This window comes from Dermacentor variabilis, chromosome 3, assembly GCF_050947875.1.
Source record: "Dermacentor variabilis isolate Ectoservices chromosome 3, ASM5094787v1, whole genome shotgun sequence".
Lineage (NCBI taxonomy): Eukaryota > Metazoa > Arthropoda > Arachnida > Ixodida > Ixodidae > Dermacentor > Dermacentor variabilis.
Genome location: NC_134570.1, coordinates 223827176 through 223847570, shown reverse-complemented (window position 1 = coordinate 223847570; position 20395 = coordinate 223827176). Strand labels below are relative to the sequence as shown.

At 45.7% G+C, this 20395-nt stretch overlaps 1 protein-coding gene across 1 annotated transcript in view; it reads left to right on the top strand.

Annotated features, from left to right (window-relative positions):
* The window catches only part of LOC142575034 (neprilysin-1-like), a 622756-nt gene that overhangs the window by 226422 nt on the left and 375939 nt on the right, over positions 1-20395 (top strand). The window contains exon 7 of the mRNA XM_075684001.1: positions 15025-15192. Coding sequence (XP_075540116.1) covers positions 15025-15192 — 168 coding nt within the window. The remainder of the gene's footprint in view (positions 1-15024; positions 15193-20395) is intronic.

The following is a 20395-nucleotide window of genomic DNA, read 5'->3' as shown; positions in this document are numbered from 1 at the left end:
ATGTATTTATGCCTTAGGAATAGGTGCCTTTCTTTCTCTTCTTTATTTCATTTTAGTGATATTCAGCGATGCCGCTCAGTGACTACGCGTGCATTGCGACCGCATGCAGTACCGGCTTTCATATCTACTATGTTATTGTACGGTTCTCTTTGGAGGCCAAACATTTTCCTTGTTCTTCAAGCAGTATGTATCCCTCGTGTGTATTTTTGCGCATATATAGTTTTTTCACCAGTAGGTCTTGCGAAGCGCAGACGGAAAAACATATGTAAACGTCCTGCTTGCCGCTTCAAACAAATAAAACATATCGGCCCCATCCGGTGCCCTGTACTCAGATTTACGGGAAGTACTCTGATAGAAAAAGCAAAAGAAAGCTGCAGTGCAACATACCATTCATGTTTCTGTCCTTCTTGCGTAACAGAACTCGGAGTAATTTTGGCACGGGTTTTTTATTGCGGACGGCACTCGGGCACCGAAAACAGTTTTAGGTAGCGTTTATATATGCTAATTTTTGGCCCGTAAGCTGTGAGAATTTTTTGTCCAGTCCATGCTTAAAACTCAGTGCCCTTCCACTCTGTGAAGAAGGATTACCTGCGAAGCTGTACATGGGCCCCTTAATGGCGAACTGCACCTCCGGCGCGGGTCGACCCGGTATTTTTCTGCACGCGGACGCGATAGTGGAGAAAGTAGCTCTTAACACCTTCGCTGTTAAGTGGGTATGGTGTTGCGCTGCTAAACTCGAGCTCACGGGTCCAAACCAAATCGGGGATTCGATGTGAACGAAAAGAAAGAGCACTTGTGAAATTCTCTTTAGGTGCACGTTAAAGTACCCCAGGTGGTGAGAACTGAGCAGGGTGGCTCATAAACATATCTCCAGACGTAAAACGCTAGTATTTGTTCAAATAGAAAAGAGCAAGAAAAAAATGAAAGTAGTTGCGTCCTTCGGTTTTTTTCTAGGGGTGTAAACGAAAGAAATTATTCTCGATCCTGATTTCTGAGAAAAACATGTTACGCTTATTTTATATTTCATACCGTCAATGCAATGCCGTTTCTTACTGTACGTCCGCTCAACTAAACAGCTTCTGCAATATAAACTGCTTCTTTCAGTTATCGGGCGTATTATCATAAGGGCAATATTGAAGCATTAAAAGGAACAACATTCTGCACATACACGTAGATATATTTGTAGATCCGCTGTGTTCGTTGAAGAAAAGTGTGGTACTTCATTGGACACACAGTTTTAATGGATTACAGTCTTGCGGAGTTGGTGAGACAGTCAAAAAATGTTTTCCTTGCCTGAATCAACTTTGCAGATTTACAGGCAAATACAGGTTCAAGTTACAGGTTTATCTTGAATAACAGCTAGGAACTTGTTGACCAGAACCGATTAGCCGCCGTGCGTTCTCTCGGGAACTGGTGTGCCTCGACGCAACAGCCACGAGTCTCCAGCGGCACAATCATTCGGAATAAGAGTCCTCTCTCGCATCGGTCCCTCACCTTCGAGGCTTCAAAAGTGCTGTTATTAGCTACATTCGAACGCAAACGGCTATTAAATTATTTTTAATAGTGAACTCTGAAGTCGAATACGATCTGAATAGGACATACAATTTGATTAGACTATATGGTTGTACTTTATTTCCCCTGCTGGCACGTTGAAGGAGATCGTCAGAAAAGCCACGGATATTGCTTTGGTAAATACTTCCCTGTCTCCCCTATTGAGTCTGAGTACTTACGCAATATCTTGTCCATAACACTATTGTTCATATTAACGTCCTATAATTGCCTTGATTCCTTTTCTCGGAAAGTCCATTGGTTCACCAGGGGCCGGTGCAGCTTTTAAAAGGAACACGCTTATTTCGAACGAGAGTTGTCACTTTTACATCAGTGCATTTACAGTATTTTATTTTTTTCTTGCATATTTGTCATGGAGATAAATGTCTATGTACCCTTACATTTACCTAGAAATACATTGGTCATCTGCATCTTTCTCGCGCTACGCAGTTAATGAACCTGGGTTTATTTCACTATAATATTGTTTTCTTTGCTCATTATCCCTGATCAATATTCCACCAAGAAGCGCTCGTAAAATGGCACATTAATACTAACATTTTCTTACGTAGCTTCATGTTGCAGATAGGCGGCCTCTGTGGCAAAAATTAGGTGTTACATGTAGAAAACAGTGTTAAAAACAGCAATTGACCTGGCTGAAACTACAATTGGCGCCAGCCGACAAGAGTCGCGAGCGCACCAGTGCAAGCGAAACCGTAAGAAATTTGACTGCGCGGACTTTTTTGCGAGAAAAACTGGGCGTCCGCCGGCGTCCGCGAAACGAGCGGCGCTCGCTGGCCGACGGCACACTTGGCGACGACAGCAAGACTGGAGATGCCGTGTCGTACAGCACGTGCCTGAAACATATATGCGTAGGGAAAAGGTGCTGATAACAATTTCCAGTGGAAATAACACACTATTATGAAAGCTTACGTGCGCAGTCTGTCCCAGGGTCCGCAGCGAAATTACGTTGAATATGCCGCGAAGCGCGTCTCCACCCAACTCAGTTCGCTCGCAGCGCCGCCGCAAAACTTTTTCACACGCGGCGCCTCAGCGAGAGAGCGCCGTTCGGTCCACTCAGTACACTGTACACTCAGTACACTCAGTACGCTCAATACACAGTCCACTAGTACACTGTAATTTAAACAAATAAAGCGCCTAACTACAGAGGCGCCAACCAGAACCAACTGACTCCACCGGGCAACCGGCTTCGCTTCCCGTCGGAAAGATGTGAAAGGGCGAAAGGTTGGAAGGGAAGGTTGGGAGAGAAAACTTAAAAAAAGTCAGAGCGAGGGCGAGCTTAAGCAACGCCCTCTCTCAAGGATTTCGGTCACGTGATATTTTGAGGCGTCAAGATGTCGCCTGGGCCGTCGGCGTGGGGGAAAGTACACATTTGGAATCTTATCCTCCTTCGCTTCTGGCCGTGGCGGCGCCGTTAACCACAAATGGTCACAGCCGGGCGCGTCTCGTTGCCCCGGTTTAACACTGACGGGTGCAGTCTCGATTCTTCGCATTTAATACTTTATTTTGGATAAATCGGCGAAACGGCCGATGTGGTCGAAGAATGTGCGTCTGGTGTGTCTGTAGAGTTGGCCGTGCTTGCATTTTCTTTGAGGGATTGGCTACGACAAGCATCTGGAACGAGCAAGCGCTAATCATATATCGTTTCGGAACGGCTGCGCATGAAAGCAAAGGATACGTGTTGGTGTTGCATTTCAGAAAATTTCATGTGCTGCTGCCGACACCTTTGCATTTACTGTGCAGTGTGAGGTTGTTTGCACAGGGGTGGTGTACGGCATGCGTGCGTGCGTACAAATGGGTGTACTTATATGCATTTGCAGTTGCAGATGACTCGTGGTTTTCTATGGGTTCTCTTATATTCCATGTCGTCGCGAAACGATGAACTAGATGCAAAGCGTGTTCACATCTGTAACAGGATACCGAACAGTTAATTGTACTTTGATGGTTTGTTAGGCCAAAACTCGCTTATTCGTTAACTCAGGATGTCAGCTTTTGTATTTCGACAGTTATGCCTCTGTAAAGGAAGTGACTAAATCAAACATGCACTGTGTTAGTGCGACTTACGGAAAGTTTGCTTTCCTGTGTCTTATGATAAACTGATCTTTATAACATGCGTACCGTCTATTTGTTCTGATGAATGTGACGTGCGCCGCAATCTGTTTATGTATGAACAGTTCAGTTGAAGGAACGCCGACAAGTACCTGTCTTACCTCTCATAAGTGGCACTAATATATTTATAATTTTCGCATGCGAGGTTCTAGCGCCTTTAAACAGTCGGAGCTTCAAGTTTCGATAGCAACCTGGCACCAAATCGCGCGCTTAAGATAATTTAGTTCTTGCTTGCCAGTCGTGATGCTTAATTAGTAATTGAACAATCTTCTCCGATATAAAAAAAAATACTACGTGCATATGAGTTCACTACTTTCACTTAACACGTTATTTTATGTGCTTATTACTTCTGATTTTCATTGGCTGATCTATAGTCTTTAGCGGTCGGTCATACTGTTGCTATGTTGCTTCTCTGAACCGTATTCTGTTTCTTGTGTAAATGTATTCAGATTGCTTTTTCTTCGCTGTTAGGGTGCATGTAAAGGGCTGTGTTTGTAAAGTATTTGGGCAGGTCTTTTCATCATTTATTGAATATTTTACTCCCCATTTTTTGCGCCATCGGTTGCAGTTTTTGATGTCGCGATCAAGAACGACACGACTGCCGTGCTCCACACAAAGGTCACGTTCTTTTTTTTTTTTTGAAGCTGAAGCAGGCTGACCTGTACGCTCGTACGTTTTTAGTTGGTTTGTTTGTTTATTTATACTGTCATCCAAGAATGGACCAATACAGGAGTGGATAGAAATACAACAAAATACGTACAAAATATCGGTACATGTAGAACAAAAAGCAATACAATAGCAGTATGTGTAAAAAGTAACATGCGGTGATCGAATACAAAACACTCGCAGTATGTGCATCAGAATCAGAAACAGTTGCTATGACGCATTCATTACCGGGAAAATAAGACTCTCCAAACCACCAGTAAAAGCACTGACAGAGGAACATGTGACAAGTGGATTGGGTCATTCATTCCATTCTTTGAACGGGCTCGGAAAAAATAATACTTGAATACATCATTCGGTGTAACTGGTCGCTGTATGTGTAAACTGTGCTTGTGTCTGGAGCGTTGATCTGGTGAAAATCACAGAAATCAGTTAAATTAATTTTAACCATGTTATGAATAATTAGGTTGTATTTTTATGTTTGCAAATACACACGACTTGTTCAATATCACAGGAGTAGCACCACATTCACTTAAATGATTTTTCTACGTAAAGTAATAATTAGTTATTGTATTTCGTGAATTGTTTGGTGGCATACAGAGCGATTATACTACGCGTTCGGACGATCGACTTTTCAATTGCGACCAACCTCGCTATTGGCTGTTGCCACTGTGAAAGCGATACGCAATATGCGAAGCCCACATATTGTCGCGAGAAAGTGTGTGCATATCTCGCCACTGTGAGTTGGCGCCCCGTTCGTGCATCGCCACTTTTGGCGACAGTAAAAAATGGTGCGACATATATCCGGGTTCGTGTGTATTCTTGCGTTTCTTGCAGAAAGAGCTGTAGTGCCAACAAATAGTGATATAGCATCGATATAGGATTATTTCACATTACGAAAAAGTAAACCAATAATGCCAGGCACCTATAGGTATTTATCTTTAAAAAACTGATTGAAACACTGCTATAGCTATGCGTCGAACTGTGTATAGCGCGTTATAAACGACCGTATGTGTGTGTGTTTCACGTGCATTTATTCTCCTCTTTGTACTTATTGTGAAAAAAATTCAGCATTTACTAAAGTTCTGACTGATACTGGCATATGCACCTACACTTGTCAATAGAACCTCATGATATTATTTTACGCTCTATCCATGTTTCTTTTTCCACGACGTACACGGTCGTCCACTTCCACTTTGAACACGGCTCCGGGCAACCGGCGCTCCGCGCAGCGCTGCTTGTGGGCGCCTGGGTAACTAACGCGCAGGCACAGTGGCAGCCAGAGGAGCGGCATCAGCCGTGTCGACTGCTAAAGCGCGCCAGCACCGCCGGGTTACGCTCGCCGTGCTGTGAAGTTCGCATTCTCATCGTCAGCCGTGGTTGCTGTTCATACGCGGCTACTGCTTTCGTGCACTAGCCACAGAAATCGCTTGACAAATATTTTACTCCCTACTCTACGTTTGAAACCACACCATGTTATCAGTTCGTCGAAAAAGCGGCACGGTGACTACTTTTTGCATTTTTAGCGATGAGTCACCACAGTAATGCTGCATGCTGTCTTATACTTGCCGCAATGTTGGCTCCAAAACCTACACACTCAGGCCACCTTGCAGTCTCCAGCGTTTTTTCCCTACTAATTCGGTGCTGTTAAGCTATCTGGCACCCTATCATGACTGTAAGCGCTTCATCATTTGCGTGATCAACTTAACGCGGAGTCATTAGGGGGTGTTATGATTGCGGGTTCAATCCCATCGCTCGAGATGCATTGTCATGATTGGAGTCGGGCATGAATTAGAAAGTAGCTGGCCCATGCCTTTGTCCAACTTATCCACGCTGAGGACGTTGAAAAAGGGAAGGACTGCTTCTCATCGAGAACGAGGAATATGGGTTTATTTACAGTATTTATATCAGTCTAACGAGACTGCTTCAGAAACTACATCAGTCTAACATGACTGTTTGAGAGAGATAGTCCTGAGCAGCTGCACAACAGCGGTTTATAAACACTCGGTCCTCCTCCGATACCCAGGTGACGGAAACGGCCGTCCAAGCACCGTAGGCAAGTTGACGTGGCACCGTAGGGGAGAAGAGGCACCGTAGGGGAGACGACCGGGCACCGTAGGGGCATTTATTCCCCGAGGCGCAGCGCGCCCGCCGGCTGCCCATTGTCTGGCGTCTTGGTGGGCGCGTGGGAAGCGGTCTCAGTAGACGTTGCCGCGGGCTCAGTAACAATAGTTGGTCCGCCGAACCCGTTTAGTCACAATGGCGACTTCGTCAAACTCGGCTCCAGCGACGGAGAGTCGAGGACGCACGTATTGTTGTTCACATACAGTCGACTTAGTCACGCCGTGGCTAGAGGTTTGCGGCGACGCTCCAGGAAAGTTGCCGCCACTGTCGCAACTGGCGGGCAAAACTTGCACTGCAGCTGGCCGTTCTTAACATGGGATGAAGCTACCGTCTCGTTTTATCGCTGTGCAACAGCAAGGATTTTGTCTGTTCAACGAGACCTCATTTCTTTCTCGTACCACAAGTGAACAAAGATGCCGAGAGTCTCGGGCGAGGAAAGAAGGCGCATCATAGATTTATGTTTGAGGGAATATTCTCAATGCGCAATCGCTTTGATGACAAATTGTCCTTTATTTACTCTAAATAGGAGTATTCAGGCTTATGGAAATGAAGGACGAATCCAACACGCTCCTCGGCAGCCTCGCCGAAGAGTAACAACAGGAGACGCAGACATGGCGATCGTGGCGGCTGATGCAGACAAGCCCACCACGTCTGTCCGGGACAGGCAAGTTGTTGGGCGGAGACGAGTTTCGTCTACTACTATCGAGCGCCGCCTTTATGAGACAGGTTTGAAGAGTCGCACTGCCGCGCGTAAGCTACTCCTGCGATCAGAGAACAAGGCAAAACGCCTCCAGTTTGCTGAAGAGCACACAGCTTGGTCAGTTGATGGATGGAAACGCGTCGTTTTAACCGACGAATCGATGTTCACCATGAGGTGGGACCATAGTGCACGGGTCTGGCACCCGTCAACACGCGGTAAGCGTAGCTATGTTTTTAATCATTTACGAGATAGAGTACTACAAAAAATAAATTGAACCGTTATTTTCAGCCCCATTAGTGATTGCTGAAACAACTTATCGATGATTGCTTATAACTATCAAGATTTACATTGCATGTTAGCCGTAGGCGAATTTCCCGAGAACAGAGCGTAAGCATCCACCGCTAGCCCGTCCCAAGCAAGATGACGCACCCGTGCACAGTGCTTAAAAAATGGCATCATGAGATAGCGTAGAACTAGAAAAATGAAACGTCACTCCATGTATAGCCGGAGGCACTTAACCCCGAACCGGAATCCTCGTTAAGAATGTGCGTGGGTTTCCTTATATGGCACCTTGTGTAAAATATGGGGTTATTTTACCGAACCTATGGCAATGTATAAAATGTGACGGTTATGGCTACGCGGACGCTGCCATCATTGACTTTGTGCTAGGGCTCAGAGAACACAAGATATACAGATAGAGGCCTTGGTTATACGACTAATTGTTCAAAATTTTTACTTTAATTATTCACTGTGCTGTATGTAATGATTACAGCTCTAAAGCTGTGTTTTCCTGGAACTAATGCAATTTCTAGGACTTGGTAAACGACAAGAGCTATTGAGAAGGTCACCATTGAATGTTCCGGATCACCGAGCACCCGGGCGTGGCGCACGCTGAGCACCTAGTTTTGTAAGGGGGCCGTAGAAACGATGAAATCCATTGATGAGCTTTTAAGACATGTTGCGCTTTGGGAAGTTATCTAAATTGTACGACTCTCAGATGAATAGGGTACTTAGGACTGAAACTGCATCTTTGTGACGTAAGGGGAATAAAAATAACGATAAACAAAATGATTTTGCAGCATAATAATGACCACTTCCTCGTAATCTTGTGTCCCCCGAGCCCAGCATACACAAATTGAAGGTAGGGTTTACGTGGAAATAAGTAGCATTCTTTACAAAGCTGTGAAGAAATAACTTACTATATATATGAGGTAACTTCGTCACCAGCTATGAACGAATGGAGGCACTCAATTTTTGTCACTTAATGCATGCTTGCATACCGGCAGATGATAGCACTCATGACAAAGGTAGCCAATGTCGCATTCGAGTGAACTTTTTAGGCACGCGCCTACTCTTCTTCGCTTGGGTGCTTCGCGCCCCCTTTTCTTACTTTTCCCAGTACCTGACACATGGCGATTTCTTTAGGTGATGGCATACTGACCGGTTCATTCTGATGCAATATTGTTAAAAGCTGGCCAGCTGTGCCTCTCACTTTCTTTAATGTGACTGCGACATAGGGCGAAGCTGTAAAACGGCATTTCATGACGGCAGAACAATACAAAATTCACACTTGGAAGTGTGTAAGCTGCAATCAGGGACGGAGATAGCCATCATACCGTTGAATTAGCACGCCATACAGCCTGCGATGACGAGAAACAAGTGAGTCACTACTAAGAATGTCGCATAGCTCAGTGGTTAATTTTCAACAACTCATCAAGGCGTGGGGAAAAAGGATCACCAAGGTCCTTTCATTTCTTACAGCTTTTTATTTCCTTGTCTTTATTTTGGCGTCTAGTTTGCCCATTTTTTGTCACATTTCGAGCGAAAAATGTCCATGTTCTTCATTGACTGTCATTTATTTCGAAGTTTTTTGCTTGGCTGCACTAGTGTTCACATTAGCATTCTATGAACCTCTCTTCAGGGCACCGCAACGCTTTTCAGTGCACCAATTATTTTTAAGATAGCATTTCGTTGAGATATGAAGGCAGCTATTGCACCGCATTATCGCCAGAGTGGGAGGGCATACGAAAACAGATGAATAATTTTACCAGTTAGCCGGTTATCTTATTTCTGACAATTAACTATTCAACTGCTACTGTTAGGCACCTAGTTTCCATTACAGACTTTCAGCTTGCCGTGAGTAAACGCCATATGAGTTTTTTGGAAGTTTGAAAACACGATTATGCGCGGCACTGTGGCGCAGTAAAGTTTGCCTACACTGTGGCAAAATATATGCGCTGTCGAAAGGCTACAGGCAAAAAAAAAAAAAAACTCCAGTGGCCGTCACTCGTCGAAAAGCCCAATTTTTTTTCGCCACAGGTAGAAGGCGTATCGCGTTTTCGAGATTCAGAAATTTATGAGGAGATTACTGACGACCAGATAAAACTAATTGCAACATAGTGTCTAAGAGTACTAGTAAAGTATATCATGGGGACGGTGCCGGTGTGCAATGCCAAATTCAATGATAGCTATACTCTAAACCTGTGGCATCCGCGGTACCCATGTATAGCTCTCATCGAGCACCCTGTCGCACCCGATAAATTCACTGCTTCCTGCCTCCCTTGGTGATTCCCTTGGAACCCGCTCGGCAGATTCAGATGTCGAGAGTCCTCACACTACTCATCGCGCTGCCGTGCAGCGGTTAAGTGATACCCGGCTGTCATGGCAGGCGGCTGTTTTTTAACAACCACCCGTGAGGCTTATGCGACACAGGCTGCTTTCCAATCATGCAGTCGGGATCTGAAGGGCAACCAATCTCCGTATAATTGCAAACCTTCGGTGGGTTACGGCTCTCTGGTGGGTGCAAACCACGGTAACCACACCGTGCACCCAGCGGTGCATGATGCGTGTCCGACACCACCACGGCAACCCTGATAGGTGTGGTTGTCATGGTTACCACCTTTCAGTGGGTGCATACCGCCCCCTCCTCCCATGCATGGGGGTGGTTCGCGGTGGGTGCGTGAGGGTTGCCATTGCAATCACCATGTGGATGATAGCCATGCTTTCTACCCTTCAGTGGGTGTACTGGTGATTGCCATAATTAGCCCCTTTCAGTGGGTGCATACCACGGCAACCACACCATGCACCCACCGGTGCATGGTGGGTGCATGGCACCACTACGGCAACCGTGATGGGGTGTTGCCATGGTTATCAGCCTTCGGTAGGTGCGTGCCCCACTCACCGGCGCGTTAGTGTGGTTCCCGGTGTGGGCTTGGGGTTTCAAATGGTTCTTCGTTGGGTGCATAGGACGGAAACCACCCCCATTGAGCAGTGGGCGCATGGTAGTTGCAATGTCAACCCCCATGGGGATGGCTGCCATGGTCACCAGCCGTTGTTGGGTTACCCCAAGATGGTCGCCATGGACATCACCCGACGGCGGGTGTATACCATGGGAACATCATGAACCCACCGGTTACGCGGTCTACGTCAGCGCCGACTACAACGGGGAATCCAAGTACGGGCGCCTAACAGCTATCGCTGCAGAAAGCGATTATTTCACTGGTCGAATAGCTAACATTTTCGCCTGTGTAGTGATGCACGTAAACTCTCGTATGTTGTGCCGCAGGAACTGGCTTCACAACTAAAAAAAAATTTTTAATCAGTGTCGGGCTTCCCTAAAACATTTCGCAGTACCACATGCGGCGCCACTCTTTCAGCGGATGAAAGCACCCGCTCGTCGCCAGTTCATTGTGGATGTTGGGCAATAAGTGATCGTATCAGTTAGAATACTAGAGCTCAGTAGTCTCAGTAGCTTCAGAGTAACCTCTTCGGCCTGAAACATTGACATAGCTTTTCCCCTAGCAGCCTTTGATAACGTGGTCGATTGCAATAAAAAGGGAGAAACAAAAGCCGTTTTTCCCATCTTTGCAAGACGTAACGCGCGCAGCTGCTTGGCTTCGCAGCAGCTGTGTAGTGAGCACTAATTCCCTGGGCGCTTTGACAGATCAACGAGAAAGGGAGCTTCACCACACGGCAAGAGCAACTCCGCGGTGCTGGCGCGCTGTAGCAGATGACGCGGCTGAGGCCACGCCTATGGGTGCCAGAGCGCCTGCGCGTTAGTTACCCAGGCGCCCACGAGCGACGCTGAGCGGAGCGCCGGCCGCCCAGAGCCGTGTTCAAATTGGAAGTGGACGACCGTGTACGTGTAGACGCTATGACAGTGTAACAAGAAGTACACGTATTTATACTAGGTATATTCATTTTGGGATGATATATAACAGCCCTGTAAGCCGAGAAAAGCACCAAAATGTCTCTTTAGACATATCCAAAAACAGATTGGCAGAGACATCTTCCATACGTTTACGCAAAACATTCTCAAGCTGTCTGCTGACGACGTTTTAAAGACCTCTTAGCAAGATGTAAGCAGCAGACATCTTAACAAGACGCCTCCTAGCCATCCTTTGTAGAACGTCTTTCAGACGTGCGCAAAAAAGGCGTCTTGTAGCCATCCTAAGTAGTTGTGGGTGTTTTAGTTCATTTTGGCAGGGCCAAGACGTCTTCAAAACGTCTTGCGTTCAGTGTGGTGGAGGCTCCAGTGCCAGTTGAGAGCAGAAGAGACTACCTTGCTTCCACTGAGAAAGTAATCGAAAGCAATGGTCAAGTTACGGAAGCTGTTCTTTGCTCTCAGACCGTTGCTTACCAGTACTTTGTGAGCCTAAAGGCTGGAGTAAAAAAACAGACCAGCTGCCTACTGCAAGCCGTAATGCTGCCTGTACCTGTTTTCTCGTTTGCGAGGCTTCTGCTTTCCTGCAGAGCAGAGGCATCACTAAGGCTAATATTATCGCCAACAAATATTATATGGTATCGTGTTTTTTTGCGTGATACGACTTACAAACGTTGGCATCTAGGAACAACCTGTTTATTTTGTGTATTTTAGTTTCATTTTATTCTCATTAATAAACTAAAATAGCAAATTATTTAGTTCATTCGTGTTGCTTGAGGTACTTATCTGAAGATTCACATAAGCATTCTTAAAAATTACCATAACAAGTATTACTTTTATGTGCCCATTCGAAACAAAGCTAACATTTTATTTATCGCAATATACGTTGTGACTACTACGTCTTGAAATAAAACGTTTAACACAATAGCTTCGAATACGAGCCCGTTCTTAGCGGCAACAAAATAGTTAACGAAAGCAGCGTTCTTGGTGATCGGCATCATGCACAATTTTCTACTGCGGCGCCATTGCTTGCGGGGACACGAAACTAGCCCCAGTGTTCGCAGCCTAGCCAGTCTTAAAGCGCTCGTATCAACTACTCATGTCGAGGCCGACAGGCCGCAGCCGTCGAAGTAGAGTCTCGCAGTGGGTCACTGTGACCGGTAGAACTAAGCGGCACTGTGTCGCCATACTCGTAAGTGTGCTTCAACAGTAGAAGTACAGTGGATGAATTGCAGATCGTAATGGAATGAGCGTTCCATGGCAACATACGTTATCACGTATCTAGTGTGCTGAATACGTGTGACTGTTTTGTATTTTCTTCTGGGGAAAATTGCATATCATAACTGGGTGCGAATGTCCTACAACAGCAATCTCCTGGACATGGCGCTCGTTTATCATCAGGTATTCTTTTACACGCGCTCACTCTTATTCAAGGATTTATCTTTTTGAATAGAACGGGCAAGTCAGAGTTGGTTTAGAATATTTGCCTTTTAGAGTGCTATCAAAACCAATAGTTCAATCTCCGGCCCTATTATTTTCCTGAAAGCTCGTTTTCTTCATTTCTTAGTTACGTTGTGTATTGTTTTGAAATAATGAATAAATTAGTTTTTATGTGGCCTGCCTGTCGAGACATTGCGATTCAGGTACTCACGGCCATTGTAAGCTTCAAATTATGGTGACAACCTTAAACTATCTCACTGCTATGCTTCAGGACTCTCATATTGTTATGTTTAAAGAATAGAAAAGCACCAGTCATCTTCAAAAAGCATTGGTGCGGGCAAACCTTCCCATGTTTTCGACAATAAATTGTTTCGTGCCTGTAAACTATGTGCCACATGAATTTTCTCCTATGACAAGGTACTTTTTACATTTTGTTGCCTTCAGGAAAATAGAAAACACATCGTGAACGCTCAACAGGATCACATAGGAAAACAAGCTTATTATGACTGTCACCAGCAAGTGGCCGTTTACGTGCCATCAAGCATGGCATGACAAATGCACTACGTGATGGCGCAAAGCCATCTTGCGATCCAGTCGATATCTTTCCCGCTAACAAATGCACTGAACTTCGGAAGTATGTTGTGATATATATTTAGTATTCTTCACAGGATATACAAACTATACATGTTGGGGCAACTCTCGCGAGTAGCGAAACGTTCAGCAAAGATAAGTTGCTGAACTCGAGGAGATTGTGTTGGCAGGCTAATTGGTAAGACATTGTTTTGTAAACTTAAACTACGCTAAGGACGAGACACCGAGGTAGATGAAGACAGCACCAAAGCAGCCTAACAAATGGTTTACTGAAATCACACAAAGCTGTCTCTTCGAACTACGCGCATGCCCAAGCCGGATCATAACCGCGTGACCATAGAGCACTCCCTCAGCAAGGTCCTTTATACAGAAAAAACCTGACTCTTTCTTGAAAAACACACGGACGAACCTGACGGACCTATCTGGGCCATCTATTGCTATCAAGGGAGCTTCCATGATTTCACGCGTCCTTTTGTCTTCTGGTCATCCTAACACCTTCCTTTTGTCAAACATCGGTTTGCACTTCTTTGCACATGACCTACAATGAACTAGCATGTGCTTTCCGCTGCCATCTTTTAATGAGTTACAGTACTTAAATAAAATATTCTTAATATATCTCCCGGTTCGCCCCACATACGACACTCCACAGGTCACCGGAAACTCGTAACCCACCTCTGTTCTACATGGTACATACATGCGTCTGTGTTTTATGCCGCAATCATCACGCTTGGGTTTATCTACATTAGAAAGGGCGCATAAACTTGACACCTTGCAGAGCGCTAAAAAAATCATATCAGCACTCAAATTTCCCGTCACCCTCTTCATCCCATGCGAAACCTTATGGACAAATGGCATTATTTCAAACTATCCCCTCTCCCTCTTTTCTCCTAACTCAATCACAATGGCGGTGGTATTATCACACATGGTTTTCAATAGCAACTCAGCTATGCCCTGGAATAGGGCCTGCGGAAAACCTGCATTACGGAGACATTTCACCTGGGAGGAAAAGTAGCTTGGACCTTATGGAAAGATCACTTGGCAAGAAATGTCCTCAAGCATGACCTCTCAGTATCCCTCTTGACCAACTTAGAGCGACATGAATCGCACGGCAGAAGTGCCTTATTTGATCGAGGCGAATACCTCCGACATAGGTGATCCTTATCAACAAAGAGCAGCCTTATGTCTAAAACTGCAAACAAGTATTCTCCGGCAATACAAAAGTGAAATTCAACTTGGTGGCTGGGGATCTGAAAGACTGAAGAATGTGTTTTGCTGCCTCTTCAAGGTCATCGTCAGAGTTATTATTTAACAGGAATAAAAAGTCGTCTACGTATCTAAAGACACGATCTATGTGGTCGTCAGTAAGCACCCGCGATAACAAGCAACCTAATTCGGCTAAAAAGATTTCAGTAAGTACCGGTGCAACACTTGATCTAATACATATATCTCGTTTTCGTACATAAAAAAGTTATCTTGAAAAATCACGACGGTTGAGGTAACGTACACTTTCAACAATCCTAGGAACCCCCTACGGAGACACCACTCGCACTTTGGATGAAGACAGAGCTGCATTCCTCCTGTCTTTATCTACCTCGGTGTCTCGTCCCTAGCGCAGCTTAAGTTCACAAAAAATATGTTGCTGAAGCTCCTGAATTTCGACCGCCTGCAGATCGACGAGCCGGAATTGTCTCTGACTCGGCACCGGTACTTCGACGTGTCGTACGATCTGGTCGGCTACCGACAGCTGGTCACTGACGCGCTGAACTTCATCAACGAACGCAATGATTCTGCTGCTCTCGCAGCGGAGATTGTAGACCTGGAACAGCAGCTCGCTGAGGTGAGAGTTACCTTTGTCAATTAGTCGGGCTACTCGTTGGGACGTCTACGTGTGCAATAAAAAAAACCTGCAAAGCGTTCGGTCGGGATTCGTTCAGTGCATTTCTCATGGCAGTGATATGTCAAAGAAAGCTGAGCGTCACTGAATATGTGTGCAGAAGGACACGCACACCGCTGATGATAAAATATATCTTCGCATGAATGTGCCGAAAATGTGCCATCACTTTCTTTTTCTTTTATTTGTTTATTTGTTTATTTAGTTACTGTTACGGTGGTGCAGTGGTGGCGTAGAGGTAGAGCATCCGCCTCGCGTGCAAGAGGACCGTGGTTCGAATTCCGGTGCCCCGCTATTTTCCACCTGATTAAAAAATCCGCGTGTTGATAAAATTACATAAACAGGCCTGGAGCGTGGCCTGAACCCGGTGACCAGAACCGGTAACGCACTTACTCACCAGAGCAGGATTGGCCACCGTGGTGTAGTACTTGGCCACAACCTCCCATATGAACACAACAATCAAACCCCGGCCCTCAGTCCCCAGCAGCTGGGAAGCAACTGACCACGGCGGCGGTCAGACCTGTGGCGCAGCAGAGGGCGCTAAGGATACCTGGGTCCCGACAGGCCGCCATTGAAATCTGAACCTGGCAACGTTTAACGCTAGAACGTTATCTAGTGAGGCGAGTCTAGAAGTGCCATTGGAGGAATTAGCGGGCAGTAGATGGGATATAATATGGCTCAGTGAGGTTAGGAGGACAAAACAACCATATACAGTGATAAAAAGCGGGCACGTCCTGTGCTACCGGCGCTTACCGGTGAGACAAGAAGTAGGAGTCGGATTCCTGATTAATAAGAATGTAGCTGGTAACATACAGGAAGTCTATAGCATTAACGAGAGGGCGGCCGGTCTTGTTGTCAAACCTTATCAGAAGTACAAATTGAAGGTCGTACAGGTCTATGCCCCTACATCCAGTCATGATGACCAGGAAGTCGGAAGCATCTATAAAGACGTGGAATCGACTGCGTAAAGTGAAAACAAAATACACTATACTGATGGGCTACTTCAAAACCAGGGTAGGCAAAAAGCAGGCTGCAGACAAGTCAGTGGAGGAAAATGCATGGGCTCTTGGAATAGCAGGGCAGAGTTTATTAATAGAGTTTGCAGAACAGAGTAATATGCGGATAATGAATACTTTCTTCTGCAAGCGGGATAGCCGAAAGTGGACGGGGAGGAGCCTGAATGGCGAGACTAGAAATTAAATAGACTTCATACTCTGCGCTACTCCTGGCATCATACAAGATATGGACGTGCTCGGCAAAGTACGCTGCAGTGCCTATAGGATGGTAAAAATTCCAATTAGCCTAGACTTAAGGAGGGAACGGAAGAAACTGGTGCATAAGAAGCCGATCAATGAGTTAGCGATAAGAGGGAAAATAGAGGAATTCCAGATCAAGTTACAGAACAGGTATCCGGCTTTAACTCAAGAAGAGGACCTTAGTGTTGACGATATGAACGATAATCTTATGGGCATCATTGAGGAGTGTGCATTTGAAGTCGTCGGTAACTCCGTTAGACAGGATGCCAGTAAGCCATCGCAGGTGACGAAAGTTCTGATCAAGATACGCCAATCTATGAAAGCCTCTATCCTTACAGCTAGAATAGAACTGGCAGAACTTTCCAAGTTAATCAACAAGCATAAGACAGCTGACATAAGGAAGTATATTATCGATAGAATTGAACATGCTCTCAGGAACGGAGGAAGCTTAAAAGCAGTGAAGAAACTAGGCATAGGCAAGAATCAAATGTATGCGTTAAGAGAGAAAGCCGGCGATATCATTATTAGTATGGATGAGATAGTTCAAGTGGCTGATACGTTCTATAGAGATTTATACAGTAACAGTGGCACCCACGACGATAATGGAAGAGAGAATAGTCTAGAGGAACTTGAAATTGCACAAGTAACGCCGCAAGAATTAAAGAAAGCCTTGGGAGCTATGCAAAGGGGGAAGGCAGCTGGGGAGGATCAGGTAACAGCAGATTTGTTGAAGGATAGTGGGCCGATTTTTCTAGAAAAACTGGCCGCCCTGTATATGCAATCCCTCATGACCTCCAGCGTACCGGAATCTTGCAGAACGCTAACATAATCCTAATCCATAAGAAAGGGGACGCCAAAGACTTGAAAAATTATAGACCGATCAGCTTACTGTCCGTAGCCTACAAAGTATTTACTAAGGTAATCGCAAATAATCAGGAACACCTTAGACTTCTGTCAAGCAAAAGACCAGGCAGGATTCCGTAATGGCTACTCAACAATAGACCATATTCACACTATTAATCAGTTGATAGAGAAATGTGCGGAATATAACCAACTCCTATATATAGCTTTCATTGATTACGAGAAAGCGTTTGATTCTGTCGAAAGCTCAGAAGTCATAGAGGCATTACGGAATCAGGGTGTAGACTGGTCGTATGTAAAAATACGGAAAGATATCTATAGCGGCTCCACAGCCACCACAGTCCTCCATAAAGAATAATAAATAATAAAAATAATAATCTCCCAATAAAGAAAGGCGTCAGACAGGGAGATACGATCTCTCCAATGCTATTCACAGCATCTTTACAGGTGGCATTCAGAGACCTGGATTGGGTAGAACTGGGGATAAGAGTTAATGGAGAATAGCTTAGTAACTTGCGATTCGCTGATGATATTGCCTTGCTTAGTAACTCAGGGGACCAACTGCAATGCATGCTCACTGACCTGGAGAGGCAAAGCCGAAGGGTGGGTCTAAAATATAATCTGGAGAAAACTAAAGTAATGTTTAGCAGTCTCGGGAAGAGAACAGCAGTTCACGATAGGTAGCGAGGCACTGGAAGTGGTAAGGGAATACATCTACTTAGGACAGGTAGTGACCGCGGATCCGGATCATGAGACAAAAATAACCAGAAGAATAAGAATGGGCTGGGTGCATTTGGCAGGCATTCTCAGATCATGAACAGCAGGTTGCCATTATCTCTCAAGACAATAGTGTAAAGCAGCTGTGTCTTACCAGTACTCACGTAGGGTGCAGAAATCTGGAGGCTTACGACAAGGGCTCTACTTAAATTTAGGACGACGATACTAGCTATGGAAAGAAGAATGATGGGTGTGATGTTAAGGGATAAGAAAATAGCAGATTGGGTAGGGGAACAAATGCGAGTTAATGACATTTTAGTTGAAATCAAGAAAAAGAAATGGGCATTGGCGGGACATGTAATGAGGAGGGACGATAACCGATGGTCATTAAGGGTTACGAACTGGATTCCAAGGCAAGAGAAGCGTAGGAGGCGGCGGCAGAAGGTTAGGTGGGCGGATGAGATTAAGAAGTTGGGAGGGACAACATGGCCACAGTTAGTACATGACCGGGGTATTTGGAGATGTATGGAAGAGGCCATTGCCCTGTAGGGGGCGTAACCAGGCTGATGATAATGATGATGATGAAGGTCAAAGATAAAGATAATTTAATTGAAAGAAGACAGAGAGGTCGGCCTGAGCTAAGGTGCTCTAGCCTGCTACTCTGCACAGGGGGAGGGGAACGGGGACTTAAAATGTGGTAAGGGATGATAGTGACATAGCAAGAAGGATGCGCAAATGTGAAAGCAAGTTCAGCACTCTGATGATAAACATTCAGAAATGTCATCCATGAAGCCAATATCAGGTTTCGCATCAAGTCTGTAGTCACCAATTCGAGTGAACTTAAAAATAGAGGCGCTAGGACGAAGCTGGTGTGTGGGCCTCCCCTGCGTGAACAGGACAAGCGCCAAACGAAATCTTTAAAGCACATAAAGACCTGCGATAAGCGGCTCTAGCACGGCGAGAACTTGCAGGGCACTTTAAGCGGCCGGAGTCTCGAGACCACCGAGAATCACGCGCATTGACTCTACTAGGTGCTTCAGCATTTTTTGTACACTCTCCTTCTCATTGTGTTCATCTCCTTGCTTGCCCGTAGTGTCACCGGTATCATTGGCCCTATAATTCTTGGCTTCATGGCGCAGAGGACCACTAGTGCCCGCTGGCATGGCCGTGGGCTTAGAGGGCAACAAAGGCCATTCCGTGTCTGTATAAGCCGGCGGAGGTGAATGTTTACCGCGTGCTCTCGTGGACCTTGAATTATCAGTAGACTCCGTTACCATCTTCGATGCACGCACAGGCAGAGGTGGTCGTGGTACGTGTGCCACGCTAGGTAGTTCTCCTGAAATGGTTTTGTCATGTCGCGAGTGTTGGTCACTTTGGCGAACAGATTGAGCAGCCTCTTTACGTGAAGATTGGTCTCTGGCCATTTTTCAAAGAATACGAATCTCTTGTTTCATCTTCGGGCATTCCTTCGAAGTCGCTTCGTGAGAGCCAGTACAGTTGGGACATTTAAATGAGGACGCCCCCACAGTCGGTGGCATCATGCTCTCCGCCGCAACGCGAGCAGGTGGCTTTGCTTCTACAAACAGCGTTCACGTCTCCTATCTTGTGATATTTCCGGCACTGAATAGGCCTCGGAACGAATGGTCGTACTCGGTGTATAACGTAGCCCACTTTGACAGAGGCTGGTAATATCGAAGAAGCAAATGTTAACTTGATAAATCGGGAGTGCCCGAAGCGGTGAATCTCAAGAATGCGCACCGATGACCTCAGAAGGCTCTTGAGGTCCACATGCTTGATTTCAAGCTCCACGTCGGAAATCACTCCAGTTGTTGTCTCCTTCCCGTAAGTAATAAAGGAGCGGACGGGGATTGCGCTTAACTGTGGAATGGTCTTTAACTTCTCAAGTATTACGAAATTTTTTATATCTATTGTCAGGATGTTCTTGCGAGCGTTGATCCTGATCTCGCTAATTTGCCCAGGGGCCACACTTTCAAAATATTCGGTTAGAAACTGCCTGCTGAGGGAGTTCATGCTGTGTGACGTCGAGAGCGGCACGTAAGAAACCATGAAGGATTCTTGCTCACTCTGATGCGTTGAAGTCACCTCAGTCGACATACGGCGCATCTTCTTCATACGGCGGCCCATGACTACGGTGTACTCGCTGTCAGAGTTCATGGCTTCTGGCGTTGAACTCTCCGAGGAATCGAGCTGGTCCGAGCTTCCAAAGGCACGTCGTCCAAAAATGAGGGATGAAGTAGACGACTGACCTTGTTCAGATGGTCGTGGGAACGTCTTCTTACTCATCCTTGATGAAA